The 15,237-nt window shown below is 54.1% G+C and overlaps 6 protein-coding genes across 6 annotated transcripts; 3 read left to right on the top strand and 3 right to left on the bottom strand.

Annotated features, from left to right (window-relative positions):
• Positions 1 to 7: 7 nt before the first annotated feature.
• CDEST_10134 (Putative prefoldin beta) lies at positions 8 to 1,346 on the top strand. The gene is made up of 3 exons (XM_062926292.1): positions 8 to 188; positions 274 to 440; positions 586 to 1,346. The coding sequence occupies exons 1-3, from the start codon at positions 159 to 161 to the stop codon at positions 746 to 748; spliced, it is 360 nt and encodes a 119-aa protein (XP_062782343.1). The 5' UTR covers positions 8 to 158; the 3' UTR covers positions 749 to 1,346.
• A 1,504-nt stretch (positions 1,347 to 2,850) lies between these two features.
• On the top strand, positions 2,851 to 4,548 carry CDEST_10133 (uncharacterized protein). The gene is made up of 2 exons (XM_062926291.1): positions 2,851 to 4,076; positions 4,137 to 4,548. Exons 1-2 carry the CDS (start codon positions 3,000 to 3,002, stop codon positions 4,368 to 4,370), a joined length of 1,311 nt encoding a protein of 436 aa, XP_062782342.1. The 5' UTR covers positions 2,851 to 2,999; the 3' UTR covers positions 4,371 to 4,548.
• A 1-nt stretch (position 4,549) lies between these two features.
• Positions 4,550 to 5,951, bottom strand: CDEST_10132 (Putative mitochondrial carrier domain superfamily, mitochondrial glycine transporter Hem25/SLC25A38). Its single transcript, XM_062926290.1, has 2 exons — positions 5,705 to 5,951; positions 4,550 to 5,519 (listed from the first exon to the last, which is right to left on the bottom strand). Exons 1-2 carry the CDS (start codon positions 5,874 to 5,876, stop codon positions 4,582 to 4,584), a joined length of 1,110 nt encoding a protein of 369 aa, XP_062782341.1. The 5' UTR covers positions 5,877 to 5,951; the 3' UTR covers positions 4,550 to 4,581.
• Positions 5,952 to 6,418: 467 nt separating this feature from the next.
• CDEST_10131 (Putative oligomeric Golgi complex subunit 8 protein) lies at positions 6,419 to 7,738 on the bottom strand (the record flags this gene model as incomplete). Its single annotated transcript, XM_062926289.1, has 1 exon — positions 6,419 to 7,738. One exon carries the CDS (start codon positions 7,736 to 7,738, stop codon positions 6,419 to 6,421), a length of 1,320 nt encoding a protein of 439 aa, XP_062782340.1.
• A 676-nt stretch (positions 7,739 to 8,414) lies between these two features.
• Positions 8,415 to 10,363, top strand: CDEST_10130 (Putative TRAM/LAG1/CLN8 domain-containing protein). Its single transcript, XM_062926288.1, has 3 exons — positions 8,415 to 9,222; positions 9,290 to 9,958; positions 10,023 to 10,363. Exons 1-2 carry the CDS (start codon positions 8,740 to 8,742, stop codon positions 9,806 to 9,808), a joined length of 1,002 nt encoding a protein of 333 aa, XP_062782339.1. The 5' UTR covers positions 8,415 to 8,739; the 3' UTR covers positions 9,809 to 9,958; positions 10,023 to 10,363.
• Positions 10,303 to 15,137, bottom strand: CDEST_10129 (Putative SH3 domain, SLA1 domain 1, SHD1, sterile alpha motif/pointed domain superfamily). The gene is made up of 6 exons (XM_062926287.1): positions 14,706 to 15,137; positions 13,971 to 14,415; positions 12,688 to 13,905; positions 12,558 to 12,612; positions 10,671 to 12,497; positions 10,303 to 10,611 (listed from the first exon to the last, which is right to left on the bottom strand). The coding sequence occupies exons 2-6, from the start codon at positions 14,166 to 14,168 to the stop codon at positions 10,586 to 10,588; spliced, it is 3,324 nt and encodes a 1,107-aa protein (XP_062782338.1). The 5' UTR covers positions 14,169 to 14,415; positions 14,706 to 15,137; the 3' UTR covers positions 10,303 to 10,585.
• Positions 15,138 to 15,237: the final 100 nt, after the last annotated feature.

Below are 15,237 nucleotides of genomic sequence, written 5' to 3'. Positions count from 1 at the left end.
GGTAGTACCTTACCTAAGACATCATTCACCACGACCTCGAACCCCAAATCGCAGCGACGTTCATGCACCGCTGAGCCACTCTAAAAAACACAATAGTCGTCCGGTCTTCGCCACCGCACCCAAATCCATCTTCAGAGGCATTGCAAACCTTGGTCAATATGTCTATCCCAAACCAAGCGCTCGAAAAGGTGAGAAAAAAGAGGGCAACCTGGTGCTCCTTCACTGGCCTGGACAGTTAGTTTCGGTCATGCTTACCCCCCCCCTTCCATCCAGTTGATCCGTGAGATCGAGAGCCAGGCCATCGTAGCCCAGCAGCAGATTGGCCAGGCTCGCACTCAGATGACGGCAAAGCAACGAGAAATGCGCATGGTGCACCTAACCTTGGATGAGGTGTCGACCGTGCCCTCGAGCTCGGGTGTTTATGAGGGTGTTGGCAAAATGTATGTGAAGCCCTCATTGTTAGTGCGCTGTCGATCCGCCCGTTCCAGCCGACATACCGTCCTTGACGGATGGCAAGGTGGTGGGACGGAATGACACAGCTTGGTGACGATTTTGCTAACGCTGGGCTCTCGAGGGCCGAAAAAGGTTCGTTTCGATACCCACCCCGCAGTTGAAAGAAAAGTTGGAGGGCCAGATCAAGGAGAGGGAGGGCGAGGTTGAGAAGCTGAGCCAGAAGTTGCATTACCTGGAGACGACGTACAAGAACAGCCGGCAGCACATTGACCAGATGCTCAAGGCACAGTCATGATGTGAATGTGCTTTATCGAGAAGAGCCAATGTCGGAGACGGACACCAGACCGCCAAATTATACTGAAGTAAGATGTATGGAAGAAAGATGAGGCTTTGCCCATCCTAAGGTAATCGACAAGGCCGGCGACAAGACGAACGTCTGTTCCCCAAGAACCAAACAATTACTGTTACAGGGCTCGACTCACGGATGGCCAACCCAACGTTCCCAGAGGGTCCCTCTTTGGGCGACTGGACATGTCAACATCAGGTATAAAATTGACATGGCCTATTCTTCTCATCTTTTGGAGGCACATGCTTAGCGTCATTGGAGTGTGACGGGAGGAAAGGGCCAAAATTAGTATAAGCAGAGCCAGCCATGTTATGCAGGCTTAAAGCAAACGAGAGCCTTGCTCTAAATGCAAAGCTGATACCATCTACATGCATAACTGGGGGTTGTATGGAAGACTTGATGGTGGTCTGGGTAAGGCAGTCTGGCAGGACAGCGAATCCCGCGTGACTGCGTGATTAGAGTATGGGATTAAACATGGGACGGGAAGTGAAGGTAGGATGAATCGATTGCTTCCAGACATGTTGATACGAGGGGAATAATACAATTCGGCCAAAAGAAGAAAGTGGTAGCTCGTAAGCCATTGACCCTGGCCCGATCCGAAAGCCGATGTTGAGAATTGGGTCTCATCCTTCAGCTCCCTAGGGCTACTTCAGTAGCCGCTGAGAGCGTAGCGACAGGTAGTTCGCGACAGATCCTATGCTCAGCCCCCTCTCACTCCGGACCTGTTCTTATATTATATTCTCTCCATTTACTGTTTGTTTAGATACATACGTACATAATAATGTACAAGTATATGTATATGTATAGTTGAGATGACGGACCAGAGGACACTGTTCTTAATGCAGACAAAATGAAAGTTGAGCCAATGGCAAGAAATCTGTCATCGAGAGGGCGGCAGGTAACAAACACCCCCCACAGCTGAACGCACAAGTCGTCATGCTGCCAAGGTAGTGCTGGCATGGAAGCCTTGCTCAACGCATAACAGGCGAGATCCTACGCTATTTGCCAGAATATTAGCCTGCGAGGGCTGATATTCAGCACTGAGGTTGTATGTGAGTGTAAGATTACCTGTTTGCGGGTAGGTACATAAGGAAAGGTGGGACGCAGATGCTACCTTACAAGCGTTGCCGTCGTCCCAAGGCTGCTCTGAAAATGGCTGCCTAGTCGGCTGATGTCCCAGTTGGCGGTGTCGTCCCATTTCACCATCACTGTCCAATCCCACTGTTGACAGGAAAGTGGGATCGAGCGTTCCGGCCCCCTAACGTTGGGAAGGAGAGTGGAAGCTTAAGCCACCCGTGGCACCGTACCCTGAACACTGAGTACCCGCCAGTCAGTAATCGTGCAGCCCTACAGCAGAAGGCTAGGCTATATTTAGCTAGAAAGTGGAGGTATGGTAAGAAGCCACGTCTTTGGACCACCGCCGGACGAATTGACTGCCTAGGATTGTGTCTTGTGCACGCCGACTGGCCCTCTAGCACGTACCGCCGACCGCACGTGAAGCGACACCACAACAGCGTCGAGATCCTCCGTCTTGGATGGTAATGATAGCCAGCATCCGCTGCTCGCCGTCCGAGCCACCAAAGCGGCTGTTGTCCCTAGTCCCAACTTGGGTACGATAGGCCAGTCAAGAGCGGAATCAGAAGTAGGCAACACACTGGGTGGACGCCATAATTACCAGCCTTACCAGCCCCTCCAGAAAGACCGCGTCTCTTCTCGTCTTGGGCTACTGCGTGAAGCAGCGCCCCTTCCCTCCTTGGACCCCTCCCCTGCCTCCTCACACTACCTGCCTGTATTCGTAGTCCGTCCTATCGCTTCCGACCCCTTGTCTCTTCCTCATCCCCCCTCCCCCTCCCTCGCACACGAACGTGCATACCGTGCGTCCCAACCGTCCTTCTCGACCATGTAAGCCGACTATCATGTCGCGCGCCAGACGAAGAAGGCATCTCGCCCCCCTCTCACCCCTGGTCGTCTTATGCCCTAAAACCAGAGAAAGCATAAAGGGCCACCAGAACTCACACCCCGCCCCCCTTTCCTCTGCTTATCTACAACCGCAGGTCTTGTTTGTCATTTCCTCTCGCCTCATCTGTCGAGAAATTGGACTATCGGATTTTCCTTCCGGCGAACAGCTCAAGGCTGACCCTCTTCCCAAGACAATCTCCGTGCACATTGTACGAAACTCGTCGTATCGCGTTATTTTGCAATGAGTAGTTACTACTCGGACTCGGATGACGTTGACATCCGCTTCTCCAGGCGTCGAGCGCCGTCACCTTCACCCGTCCACTACGTAGAAGCGAGGCCGAGGCCGAGAAGCTACTACCCCTCAGCTCCTCAGCAACCAGCTTTCCTGGCCCCGGAGCGCACAGTCATCACCACTCGCACCCGATCAAGGGAACGTTCTCGTGAGCGCCGCTCTACTCCCCCAAGCAGCGCGCCCTCGGCCCCAACACCAGCACCAGCACCACCTCCGGTCATCATCAATAATCGCATCTACAACGAACACTCGTCGGATGAAGAGGATGACCGCCATATGCAGGTCTATCACTCTCGTCACCGTACTCATTCGCGCGGTCACTCCTCTCACTCCCGATCGCCATCATCCTCCTACATGACCCGAGAGGACTACGAGGCGGAAAGGGCTCGCCAAGAGCTCGCCGAGTTGAGAATCACTCAAGCTCGCGAGAAGGAGGAACGTCGGATTCAAAAGGAGTACCGAGAAGAGGCCGAGCTACAGCGGGCAAAGCGTGATCTTGACGATATCCGAGGCCGCGAGGCCCGCGCGGCTGAAGAAAAGCGTTTCAAGACGCAGATTGAACTGGAAAAGTACCAAGAGGAAATGCGACTAGCAGATCTCGCCAAGAAGCGAGAAAAGGAGGCTGCCGACGCCGTGGAGCGTTACAAGAGAAAGGAACAAGAACGACTCTTGCAAGAGAAAAAGGAGAAGGAGGAGCGCGAGAAGGAGTTCCAAAGAAGACTACAAGAAGAGCGCCAAAAGGAATTAGACCGCTTGGCTAAGGAAAAGAAGGAGAAAGAAGAGCGCGAAAAGGAGTATCAACGACGACTCCAGGAGGATCTCATCAAGTCGGGTCTCGACGAAAAGGCGATTGCCGCTATTCTCAAAAAGGAGAAAATTCCTGAGTCTCCCAAGCCCAAGCCAAACCCCAATGCCGCAAGTGGCACTCTTGTCGCAGGCGGCCGTCCGACCTATACGCGCATGGCTCGGAGGCACCTGTCCATTGAGACGTTGAGAACATATCATGTTGAGTGGGAGCTGGATGTTGTACGTGGACGTCACCCTATGAAAGCTCTCGAACTGTACTTGCTAACTTATACGACTCAGGATCCCGACTATGTGCTCATCAAACGTTGGGTTCCAGAATGGGAACAGGACACGCTGTGGAGGCACACAAGATCACTTCGCGAGAAACGTTCGTCCAAGCTTGTGCTCGAGATTGAGGACAAGAAACCGCACAAGCATGAACCCGAGTTCGAGTGGGTTAGGAAGAAGAGTGACCGCAAGCGAAGTAAATCGCCAGCACTTCTCATGTACCTTGCGGGGGCCAAGCCGGCATGATTTATGAGAACCAAGTTAGTTGAGAAACCGTGCCCCGAAAACCCGTTAGGTGATCGGGATTTGGGAAATGGAGCCTTGAGAACTCGTCCAAGCGGTTCCCAGTGCCATTAGGCAACATATACCAGAAAGGGCGTCTTGTATCGGCGGCATAGTGCTCGTTTTGTGAGTGGGATGAGATGGGATTATTCATTCGGAGCACTCGGAGTCTATGCTATGGCTCTACTCCTGCCCTTACCAAGCTGGAGGACCAAGTACGCTCGGCTCTTCTAATCAATTCTTCATACACAGTCCAGGCCAACGCCGAACTCATTGCTTTTCTGCTCATACGGAGTGCCACTCCGTCTAACAGTGACCGTACTCCCTCCTCGCCAACCATCTTGCGGCAGGCTTGGTACATGTTCCGGTAGATGGCTGGCTGTAGCTGGATCCTCGTCTTGACGGCGTCAAAGGGATTGGAAACGACGGAGCAAGCGGCACCAGCCATAATGGCAGAGCTGAAGTTGACCAAGGTTGCATGCGATGTTTTGATGGTGACGGGGTAGTTCGAGCTCTGCCCCCCACTATCGATGGACAGACCACTCAGGCGCTTCTTAAGCAGCTCGTAGAATAATACATACATGCCTGCGTACGGCGCATCGCGGACCGCTGTGGCGCCAAAGCCCGCGAAGAAGCCTCGCAGGCCGTTCGTTCTGTAGATGTCGGATGATGCGCCGATCAGTGACTGGTAGGAATACAGGTTCGATTCGTACCGGACTTTGATGACGGTAAGAGGCATCAAGACGAAGCCGGCAAACGTGCGAGCCCCGGCGCCGGCCATAAGGTTCGCCGTCGGAGTGAGCGTCGGTAACGAGGATGAATGGGCCATCCTGTTAGCGGCGTCCTGACCCAAAAGATGGGATTGAGCGACATGTTCGCGGATAGAGTTGAGTGATGTGAAGTAGAGGGCCGAGCCGAAGCCGGTTCTGAGGGCCGACGGGACTGTGCCGCGCCAGAGTGTCTGAATCTTGTTGGGGGCGGCGGCAACGTCTCTGAGATACGACATCAAGGACCTGTGGCCCGACTGTTGCACGCGCGTTTTCAGTAGGTCGAGCGGTTGCAAAAGCACCGCCGATGCAACGCCGGAACCAAGTCCGGCAACAAAATGGCGAGCTGCAAAAAGCGGGACAGTAGATTAGCTTGAGCACCGGCAAGAGATGATTTGTGACTTGGTGTGGGCATCAGCAGCATCGGCGGCGGCGGCGGTGACATCACTCATAGTAATCAAGACAATAGTGAAGACCCAGGTGCAGTAGGTTCTCAGATAGATTCGATCGGAGAGTGAGTCCGTTACTTACATGATTTTGCCCGGCCAGAGGTAGCCGTCTGTTGAGACATTGGGTCGAGCTGCCGTGCCGTTTCGAATGTGTCGTCAAGAACTTTTTGGACGCAGTCTTCGAGCGGCTTTAAGTGTGAAGATGATTGTTGAGGTTCGGAGCCATCATGTCGCAATGTTGAGACTCGGGGCATGTGCGAGGTAATCTCAATGCTGTTGTGAGGGAGTTAAATCATGAATAGGGATCCCGAAGTCATGATGACTTTTTAATGAGTGACTACAGGGGTGTCCACAGTAGCTAGGGGGCGCTTGGCAAATGGTCAGGGATCTATGTGATCCGTCCTGACCCGGGGGGGGGGGGTTGTTATAGTGACAAAGGTGTATTATGTCTGTCCTCTCTCTGAATTACCAATCGTCTCGTGACCCGCCGTCAGCTCAAGGTCACCTGAGAGCCGAAAGCATCGTTAATTGTCCCAGCTCTTTCCTCATAATACATAATATAACGAATACTGATGTCTCCCCCCCGGAGGCCGCATATCTTATATATCAGGTGTGGTGATGCCATTGGCGGTGACTCCTTCACTGGCTATCGCCCATCCGCAGCCCTCTCTGTGCGTGTGGCCGCAGATGCAGGTAGTCATCCACTTCATCGTAGTTTCCCGTCATGTTTGACCAAAGAAGCGAAGCAGTACCAGTAAATCTCGGTAGTCTTGATGTTAAGCATGTTTTCCGTTCCTCATCCTTTCACCCCAGCTGACCTGTAATCACCAATGACCGACTCAAGGCGCCCTGACAGCAGCCGGTGTCGCTTGACTATGTCGACCCATTCGGATTGTTTTGTTACTCCCTCGCCTTCCTCGCCGAGCCCAGCTAGCAGCGTGCCGAAATCGCCACCAAGCCTACCCAAACTGCCTGAGCAGTATAACACCTGCGTCAGAATGCTGTCTCTCGCGACCTGGTCCTTAACCGTGGGGAGGTATTTTCCCAAAGTCTCGAGGAGCATCTCAATGAGATGGAGTGGGAACGTCGACAACGTCGACGGCAGGGGCTGGAGAGGATCTTGTGTGTCGGTGTTGGGTCGGCTGGCCTGATGGCCTGTAGTGGGGAAGATACTCCTGAACATGGAGACGACCCCGAAGCTTTGCTCACGAAAGATCTCGACATACCGTTTGAGGTACTTTTCTGTCTGCTGACCTCCGGACCAAGACTGGTTGCTAGCACCTTGCTGCCTGTGCCGCTCCTCATCGGCCAATTCACGGAGGGGCTGTAGAGCTCCCAGAGTCGCGTCCAAGGTGGCTACGCGGCAGCAAAGAAATAGCAGGGAGAGGGTATGCTCCTGAGATTCGCGGCTTGCGGAAGTCATCGAAGATAGATCAGGAAGTACTCTTCTTAGCCAGCTGACAGTGCGGAGTGACGCTGCCAACTTGAGCCCCGGGGACTTGAGGGCCGTGATAAGATCGGCCGTCATCTTGACGATGGCTTCATCGGCCTGGCGAGAGACTAGAGCGACTAGCGGAGAGTCCGGGTATAGACCGTGAAGCCTCCTGATATGGGCATTGAGGTCAAGGGCGGAGGCGTAGTTGGCAGGGATGATATTGATGGCCGAGGAAAGGAGTGTAGGGAGTTCAAGAACGTCAACGAGGCGCTCAACGTTGCGCAATAGAAGCAACGCACGTTTTCTTTCGGCCAGGTCCTCATTTTCGCCGGATTTGCTGTAAGTTGTAGAAAAGCGCAAAGCTTCCGCGTCAAGCTTGGGTATCGCATTGCGTAGGTCGGTGGTATCCGCGACCAAGGTAGGCAAGGCGCGGGTTAAGCTAGCATGATGTGAGGCTGAGTCGATGACTGATTTGTGAGAGCGCTTCGAGACGCCTTGTAATGAGAGGAGAAGTGATTGTGATGACTGAGCCAAAGATTGAGGCTCGGACGATGTCAGAGCCGCCGAGCTTTGATCAGCAAGATGGGACAAATAAGCAAGCTTGGTTGGCCGTGGTGTCGAGTTGGCGTCGACTCCGGGGGCGGGCCAGGTGTCGAGAAGATCAAGGAGAAGGTCAGCCATGATTGCAGTTGCTAAAGCTTGATGGTCACGTTTCAAGGACGCGATTGTAGTTTTGGGCGACGTTGCCAATGATGGGTATTCGGAGATGTGGACCGGAGGGGACGTAAACGTGGCCATGCGAAAGATACTTAGTCCTCTGAGCTGAAAGTTCCCTATCCAAGGTAGGTAGGTAGGTACCTAGGTGGTAGGTATCCATTTGTAGAGGTGGAGAACTGGACAGTTTGTATATTCCGGAACAAGTTTCTAGCTGAGGTAAGCTTGCCGATCCATACCTATCAAATGAACGAACATGCAAACGCTACCTGTTTGTACCTACCGTGATACGTCTCAAAATATACGAACAGCTTCCTCTCTTTCCTTTACGTCTTCAAACCAAGCTCACACACATGATAACATCATGGGGTACTGACTTTGCGGCGCATCCCATGCCGGTGTCACGGCTGCCGCTGTAGAAAACCGGAAACACCTGTCAAAGCCCTCAGTTGCTGCTCCGGCCCACCTGATACGACCACAAGCCTAGATCGCTTGGACTACACTGTACATGATAACCGTTTGACGCGACGCCTGCTCATGACGATTGCTGAGCCGTCGAGGTACGTACTCGAGGCCCCACCACACCTACCTCTTCAAGGGCTCCAAGCCTCCAAGGGTCCTCCTCCATCAAGCTTAGCTTCCCCAACAATACTCCCAGCTCCTCCCGCGCCGGTATTCCTCATCCTACGCCGCCCACGCTGTGTCGTACACGGGACCCTCGCTTCATACGCCATCTCGGCCCAGCATCGTCAGCTTCCAAGCATCTGACGGACCCACGGAATACCCGGTGACAAGGCTTTCTCCGTTCAACCAACCGCCGCTACATATTGAAAAAGAGACCACGCCCCTCCACCCAGTCCGGCGAGCAAACCAGCACGACTGTCTTTGATTCTTTTTGCCAGCATCTGTACCGCCTGGCCGTTTGCTTCGCCAAGCAGCATCGGGACAATACAAAGACGAACGATAGAATGAAGGACCCCTTCTTCATCGAGCCACTACCATGGCTTGTCAAGGCGACACAGCCTTTGGCTGACTACTTCTCGCTCCCGACTCTGCCAATACACGTCCACGAGGTCTTCGCCTCCGCCTTGCTGTACTCAGTCATATACTATCCGGTTTCGCCACTACTGTCACGTTTGATCGTTGGCCGCAAATACCTCGATCTTCCCCGAAAGAGAAGGATCAATTGGGACGCCCACGTTGTCTCTCTCGTCCAGAGCACTCTGATAAACGCCCTGGCCCTTTGGGTCATGTTTGTGGATGAGGAGCGCAGCCAGATGGACTGGCAAGCGCGTATGTGGGGATACACTGGTGCCGCTGGTATGATCCAGGGCCTCGCTGCTGGCTACTTTCTTTGGGACCTTGTGGTAACGAGCTGCAACATGGACGTCTTTGGCTTTGGCACATTGGCTCATGCCATCAGCGCCCTATTTGTCTACTCACTTGGATTCGTAAGTATACCCACTCGAAGCTCGTCTCTCCTAGTATTTCCCCTGACCCTGACCCTGACTCTTCCAGCGACCCTTTCTCAACTACTACGGCTGTGTTTTCATTCTTTGGGAACTGTCAACGCCCTTCCTCAACATCCATTGGTTTTTCGACAAGCTAGGAATGACTGGGTCCCGCGCGCAATTGTACAACGGCTTGATGCTTCTTTTCACTTTTTTTTCCTGCCGCCTTGTCTACGGAACATACCAATCGGTTAAAGTGTTTTCGGATATTTACGCTGCCATCAACGCTCACCCTGTACTGCCCAAGGAGATATCCCCAGAAACGGGCGCCATTCTTGCTCCGACAGGCGTGATGAGATTTGCGACAGATGCATCGACTGTTCCGACATGGCTGGCAGTGACGTACCTGATCAGCAACCTGACACTAAACAGCCTTAACTTCTACTGGTTCGTCATGATGATTCACGCGGTTCGCAAGAGGTTCCAGCCGGCCAAGTCGACAGACAAGGCAGCTCAAATCGAGCCCTCGTCTACAAAGGCTACCGCGCGATCTGGGCAACCCTCCGTTCGTCGGCGCAAAGCATAATATGGTCCAGGGGCTTGACGTCTCTATGTTTGAGCAGCTCAAGCAAGAGGCGTGCAGAGGGCAAACTGTGGACGATGCAGTCGCTTGGAGGATGCGACCAATGGTAATGACGTACGGATAGGCGAGGGAGATCTGTATTAACACATATCGGTATGATATTGCATTGCTGGACTGCACTGGATACGTACGGCCTGGAGTTTAACATTCTCGGTAGCCTTGGTCATGATTTAGTTTTGATGCTGGCCGCAGTGTCTGGTTGGGCTACGCCTCGACTTGTTTCTTTCTCTAAACGGCTATGCTGTTCCGTTGCTCTGCACGTCATCGCCTAGTAGTCTCGATGGAACGCACATCTTAAAGACGCATACTCCTTTAAAGGAGCGACATGCTCTAATCGAACTGTTACAGCCCTGGGGCAGAATGGCAACGACACTGTTGTTCATAGTGCTTTTACACACCATGGCGCAAACGTGTCTATCATATGTCGGCGCTGTTTCGGAAGGAAGAAAAGGGGCACACGATAGACTGGTATATACTGCATCAGGTCGTGGGTTAAGTAGGTTACTGATGACCGTACGTCCATCAAAGATCTATTAACGTTCTTGCTGAATAGTATTAAGTACATCTAATGCGTTTAGACTGTTGCGATGGCAGCGAGGATGTCTACAGTACACCTAAGTCATACAGTAGTGTGTCCAGGAAAGTAGAAAAACACAGCCGATGTATTCGCTCGCTTCGATCTGTGACATACGCGCCATCTGTACGTGGAAACATTCACGACTAGAAACCGAAAGGGTTGTTGGGAGCTTGTAGTCAAATTAGTGAGCTGCCACCTAGGAACCTTGGCCATGGCGTGTTCACTTACTTGCTTGGGAGAGATTGGCCCGCCGCCCCGTTGCCTGCGGCATCAACTTCTTTGCATCTCCCGTGACACCGAACCGGACCGGCGGAGGAGGGCCTGTCTGCTGCGGCATCAGGGGCTGGGTTGAAGGCTGCATAGAGCCAGCGCTGGCCATGTTGGTAAAGCCACTCATACCAGTTTGCTGAGGCTGGAACCCCGGCATGCCAGTTCTTTGCGGCTCCATCGCGGGAGGCAAGTAAGAGTTGATGTTGCCAGTTGGTTGTTGGTTGAAGCCCTGCATCGCACCAAATTGTCCCGGGAAGCCCGTAGGCTGTGATTCCATCGGAGAGAATTGGTTTTGTCGCTGGGGATCAGCGAAAGGGCTTTGTGTAGGCGCACCCGTTATCATTGGCTGCATTTGCTGCATGAACTGCCCACCAGTCTGCTGCATGCCGGGGTTGAAGCCCATGACCCCCGGAACAGGTTGCTGCTGAGGGATAGGGTAGGGATTCATCTGCTGCTGAGGGATCTGATGTTGCTGCAAAGTATACTGTTGCTGCAACCGCGCCTGACTGATGTCGTTGAGGCTCTGCCCTGGTGGTGCGACCTGCGTCTGGAATGCTTGAGAGGAGACGCCAGTCATCTGAGGCATTAAGGGTGGGGGCGCAAAAGCGCTCGGCTGGGCCGACTGAGGCGCCGACAAGGGTCTGGCGGGCGGAGGAGGCATCAGAGAGCCAGGACTCGTGGTGGCAAGAGGCGGAGCCGGCCGTTGCCTTTGCATAGTTTGCTGTGGTGTCTGCATGCCAGTCGGGTTCGGTCGGATGGTATCAAAGAATGACGGTGTGGCTCCCGCGGGCTGGGAAGCTTGCAACGGCGGCTGGCTAACAGCCGAGCTTAGGACCGTGGGCTGAGCTGTCCGTTGCGGTTCCAAAGGCTTTGTCAACAGCGACAGATCCTGCATAGACCCAGTGAGGGCCGGCACTTGGGCGGCCGGGGCTGGCTGTTCCGTTGATTGGGCAGTTACGGATGCAGATGAAGGTGCAGGGCGTGGCGGCTCCTGTGGATGTTTTGATGGCTTTACGTCCCATGCATCGTCGTCGAAGCCACCAGTTGCTGTGGACGTCGCAGGAGTTGCCGAAGTGGAGGCAGGCGACTTGGAATTGGCGTCTTCGCTGGGGCCGGTGCCCTTCGCGGCAAATGCCTTGGGGTCAACGACATCACTCGTCTGGACCGCTGGGGCCGGCCTCCCCTTCCTGGTGTTGTTCCGCAGGGCACCGCCGGGGCCGGAGAAGAGACCTCCAGATGCGCCATCACCTTCACCATTGATTTTGTCGGCACTGCTCTTTGTGCGACTGAACTTCTGATCCAGTGTTCGCATAACCTTGAGAACATCTCCCTCGCGAAGGCCCAAGTTACGAAGAACCGAGGCGTCGACGTCCGGGAGAACGCTTTCGTCCATAGAATCCTTAGCGAAGGCCTGGGCATATCGTTCGCACAACCCCACCGCAACGTCGCAAGAAAGGAAGAACTGAAACCAGTCGTACTCGGGCTTCTGAGGTTGTCCGACGGAGGCGCCAAGTCCAGCAGAAGGCGAGTCCCTGGCTGTATTGGCCTGGGAGGCCCTCGCCTTCTTAACGTTTGATAGTGGCTTGTCCTCATCCAATGAGATACCCGTGACCCGTTCGACATACTCAAGATCCTCGACCGACATCTTGGCGACGGGGACTGCAATCTTGACACCGTTCATCTTGTGCAGGTTAATCTTGCCGTCCTTAAGTCCCAAGAACTGTGCATCGACACTGAAGGATTTTGAACGGTCTGTCCAAGTGCGTACTTTGGCAGGATCCGGCTCTGTCATGAACACATCAGCAAAAGATGCACCATGCATGGACCGCGACATATTGTGCTTACTGGATTTGCCAGAACGGCTGCCGCCTTCGCCACGTCCGTTTTCTCGTTTGCTCCGCTGCCCATAGTTATTACCATTTTCTCTCGCCATAAGACTACTGCCTCGCTTTGGTAGAGGCATTCCTGGCCCTACCTGCTGTGAGCTGTCTCTTTGAGCGGCCTTGACAGCCTCTTTCGTCAATCTGATCTCTTCCAGTCGGTTCTGTTCGACAGTTGACCTCGCCGCGTTCAGGCCGGTGGTGCCGGAGGGCGGAGTGATGGAGCCTGTGACCTCGATGTAGCTGCTTGGGACAACGCCCTCCTTTCCATTCTTGACACGTCGGACTTGCCACCATTCCTCACTCTTGGAGTCGTCAATAATGATGACATCGTCGCCAACGGCAACGGTCACCTCGTCGTCACCCTGGGCCATGAAGTCATAAAGCACTTGACCCTTCTTCTGGGTCTTTCCGGAACCGGCCAGGATGACCTCGCGTAGCCCTTCAGCTTTGACGGCCCCAGCCAGTTCGCCCAGGGCGCCCACGATCTCTTCGGCTGTATCCTTGGCGCCCGCATGGAAGTCAACACTCTTGCTCGGCCTCACAAGTTCCAGAAAAACGTGTTTCCCCTCTCGGGAGTAGTGGGTCATTTTTTCCGCTGTCCACTCCTGAGACGGACCGTCCGACGCACGTTCTGGGGCAATCAAGATGTTTCCTGTCGCCAAGTTAATGCCGAGGGTAGTAGGCATCTTTTTGCGCTTGCCCATTACAGACACCATCTCGTTGATGTTGTACATATGAAACCCGCCGGGAGCGCGGTAGGGTGGTTCTTCGATGATTTCTGGGGAGTTGTCGTACAGATGAGTATCCATCGACCTCTGGGACTGAATACGCGCAGGTGCAGCCGGGGAAATAGGTCTAGCGGGAAGAGCAGGGCTTTTAATCGTCTCGTCGTCTGATGGTTCCGAAGCCGGAGACTGCGGCATCATGGGAGGGGTGGCGGCACGGGGAGGAGGGGCAGAACGGCCAGCCATTACGCCTGCCAGAGCTGCCGCGGGGTTATTGGCTTGGGAGCTGCTGGGTGCGTAAGTGGACTCAGACCTCTCGGAGTAAGTCTCTGTGTCGGTAGCGGCGGAAATAGAACGTGACGGCAGCGCTGGAGGGGGTGAGGGCAAAGCCACTGGCTCTTCGACCTCGCCCAGTTCAATGTAGTTGGCTGGAACGAATCCAAAATCGCCATCCAGGCCAACCAAAATCCAGTCGGGGTCCGACGTGTCGTAAACGTCGAGTACAGCATCCTCGGGGAAGGAAAGCTCCTCATCAGTCTGTCGGGTATATTCGAATAAGGCGCGTGCCCTGGCGACGGGTTGTGCCTGAAGCGCAATTAGGTATGCGATGCGACACGGAAGAGGGCGAGAACACTGTCCAATGCGCCTACCTCTTCAACGTAATTATTGGGGACAAGTCCCTCTGGTTCTTCTTCGTCATCGGCACTGGCCTTCTTTTTGGCTTTCCACCAGTCGTCTTCGGCATTCTTCTCAGTGACATAGAGGACATCGCCGTCTTTGATAGTGAGCTCGCCTGCGGCCTGAGGCACGTAATCATACACGGCCTTGTAGACTCCCAAGAAACCCATGTTGTTCGAGCTCTGGGCAGCGTGGTGTTGATGATAACGCGTGAGATAAAAATTAGGAGGGCGTCGGCGGGAAAAGACCGCAGATCATGGGCTTGAAACGTGTGAACGTAGACGGCTGCTCGCCAAACACGACAGAGCCAAACCCTCTTCGGTGGGTTCGCTGCTCGCTGCCGGCGGCGCCGGAGACAGGTGGAAATCGGAACTCGCTCGTGTCGAACAATCAGATGTGAAGGTGCTCCTAGATGCACTAAGCGCCTAAATTAACTCTTGCGCTGCAAAGCAACTAGGTCTTCCCAGTTGGGGGCGCGTCGGGATTGACGGGGGACGAAAAACCACTCTGTGTAACGCAAGATCAATATATGCTATGCTCACTTGCTGTAAACTTCCACTGGCCAGAAGACAACGAGTGCTATAGCAAGTCAGGGGGAAGGAAGCGCGGAAGCGCAGAACAGCAGGACGTAGACCGGGGCAACGCAGAACAATGCGGTGTATGGGTGATGAAGGAACCGCAATGAGAGGAGCGTCGGGATAGCTTACAAGTCGTGAAATGTGGCCACGGCTTTACGGCGCGTTTGTGTGTATCGGGTATCGCTATCTATCGCATGGGGTCGTCGGTTCGTGAGGAATGACGACGCTGAACCGGACAATGTCACGCTGTCGATAATTGGCACGTCGTGCTGTGCCACGGAGGGTTGGGGTTGGGCGGTGATGTATCCGTAAACGTAGGACGGATGCTGTAGGAGGCAAGGAAGCCAAGACAAGACAGCGAAAGAGGGAGATGCAGGTTTGCGCTCGAAGCGAGGTGAGGTAAGGAAGGTTTGCGTCAGTCGATCTGTGGTTGTGTGGAGTTGTGGTTATTCGTAAGGCATTCTTCTTGTGTTTGCCGGTAGTTGGTGAAGGGGAAATTCGGGCCCGTGGCCGATCGTGCTGCACCTGGAGTCGGAGAAGCTGGGCTTGGGGGGATTGTTTGATTGAGACTGGGCCGGAGCCTGTGGAGAAAGCGACAACAAGGAACTTTGGGGGAGGGGGTGATGTTCGCTGATGCTGACTGGATTAAAATGGGAGACAG

This window comes from Colletotrichum destructivum, chromosome 6 (genome assembly GCF_034447905.1).
Source record: "Colletotrichum destructivum chromosome 6, complete sequence".
NCBI classification, from domain to species: Eukaryota; Fungi; Ascomycota; class Sordariomycetes; order Glomerellales; family Glomerellaceae; genus Colletotrichum; species Colletotrichum destructivum.
The sequence above is the reverse complement of the archived record's forward strand: the minus strand, read 5'-3'. Positions and strand labels throughout refer to the sequence as shown.

Bases quoted from the DNA above. Each gene is read 5' to 3' on its own strand.
- CDEST_10130 (XM_062926288.1), top strand. From the start codon at position 8,740: ATGAAGGACCCCTTCTTCATCGAGCCACTACCATGGCTTGTCAAGGCG. The intron at 9,223-9,289 runs GTAAGTATACCC...TGACTCTTCCAG, and splicing joins TTGTCTACTCACTTGGATTC to CGACCCTTTCTCAACTACTA.
- CDEST_10132 (XM_062926290.1), bottom strand. From the start codon at position 5,876: ATGCCCCGAGTCTCAACATTGCGACATGATGGCTCCGAACCTCAACAA. The intron at 5,520-5,704 runs GTAAGTAACGGA...CGCTTTTTGCAG, and splicing joins CTCTGGCCGGGCAAAATCAT to CTCGCCATTTTGTTGCCGGA.
- CDEST_10129 (XM_062926287.1), bottom strand. From the start codon at position 14,168: ATGGGTTTCTTGGGAGTCTACAAGGCCGTGTATGATTACGTGCCTCAG. The intron at 13,906-13,970 runs GTAGGCGCATTG...ATTGCGCTTCAG, and splicing joins CCAATAATTACGTTGAAGAG to GCACAACCCGTCGCCAGGGC. The intron at 12,498-12,557 runs GTAAGCACAATA...TGTTCATGACAG, and splicing joins CAGCCGTTCTGGCAAATCCA to AGCCGGATCCTGCCAAAGTA.
- CDEST_10133 (XM_062926291.1), top strand. From the start codon at position 3,000: ATGAGTAGTTACTACTCGGACTCGGATGACGTTGACATCCGCTTCTCC. The intron at 4,077-4,136 runs GTACGTGGACGT...TATACGACTCAG, and splicing joins TTGAGTGGGAGCTGGATGTT to GATCCCGACTATGTGCTCAT.
- CDEST_10134 (XM_062926292.1), top strand. From the start codon at position 159: ATGTCTATCCCAAACCAAGCGCTCGAAAAG. The intron at 189-273 runs GTGAGAAAAAAG...CCTTCCATCCAG, and splicing joins CAAACCAAGCGCTCGAAAAG to TTGATCCGTGAGATCGAGAG. The intron at 441-585 runs GTATGTGAAGCC...GGGCCGAAAAAG, and splicing joins TATGAGGGTGTTGGCAAAAT to GTTCGTTTCGATACCCACCC.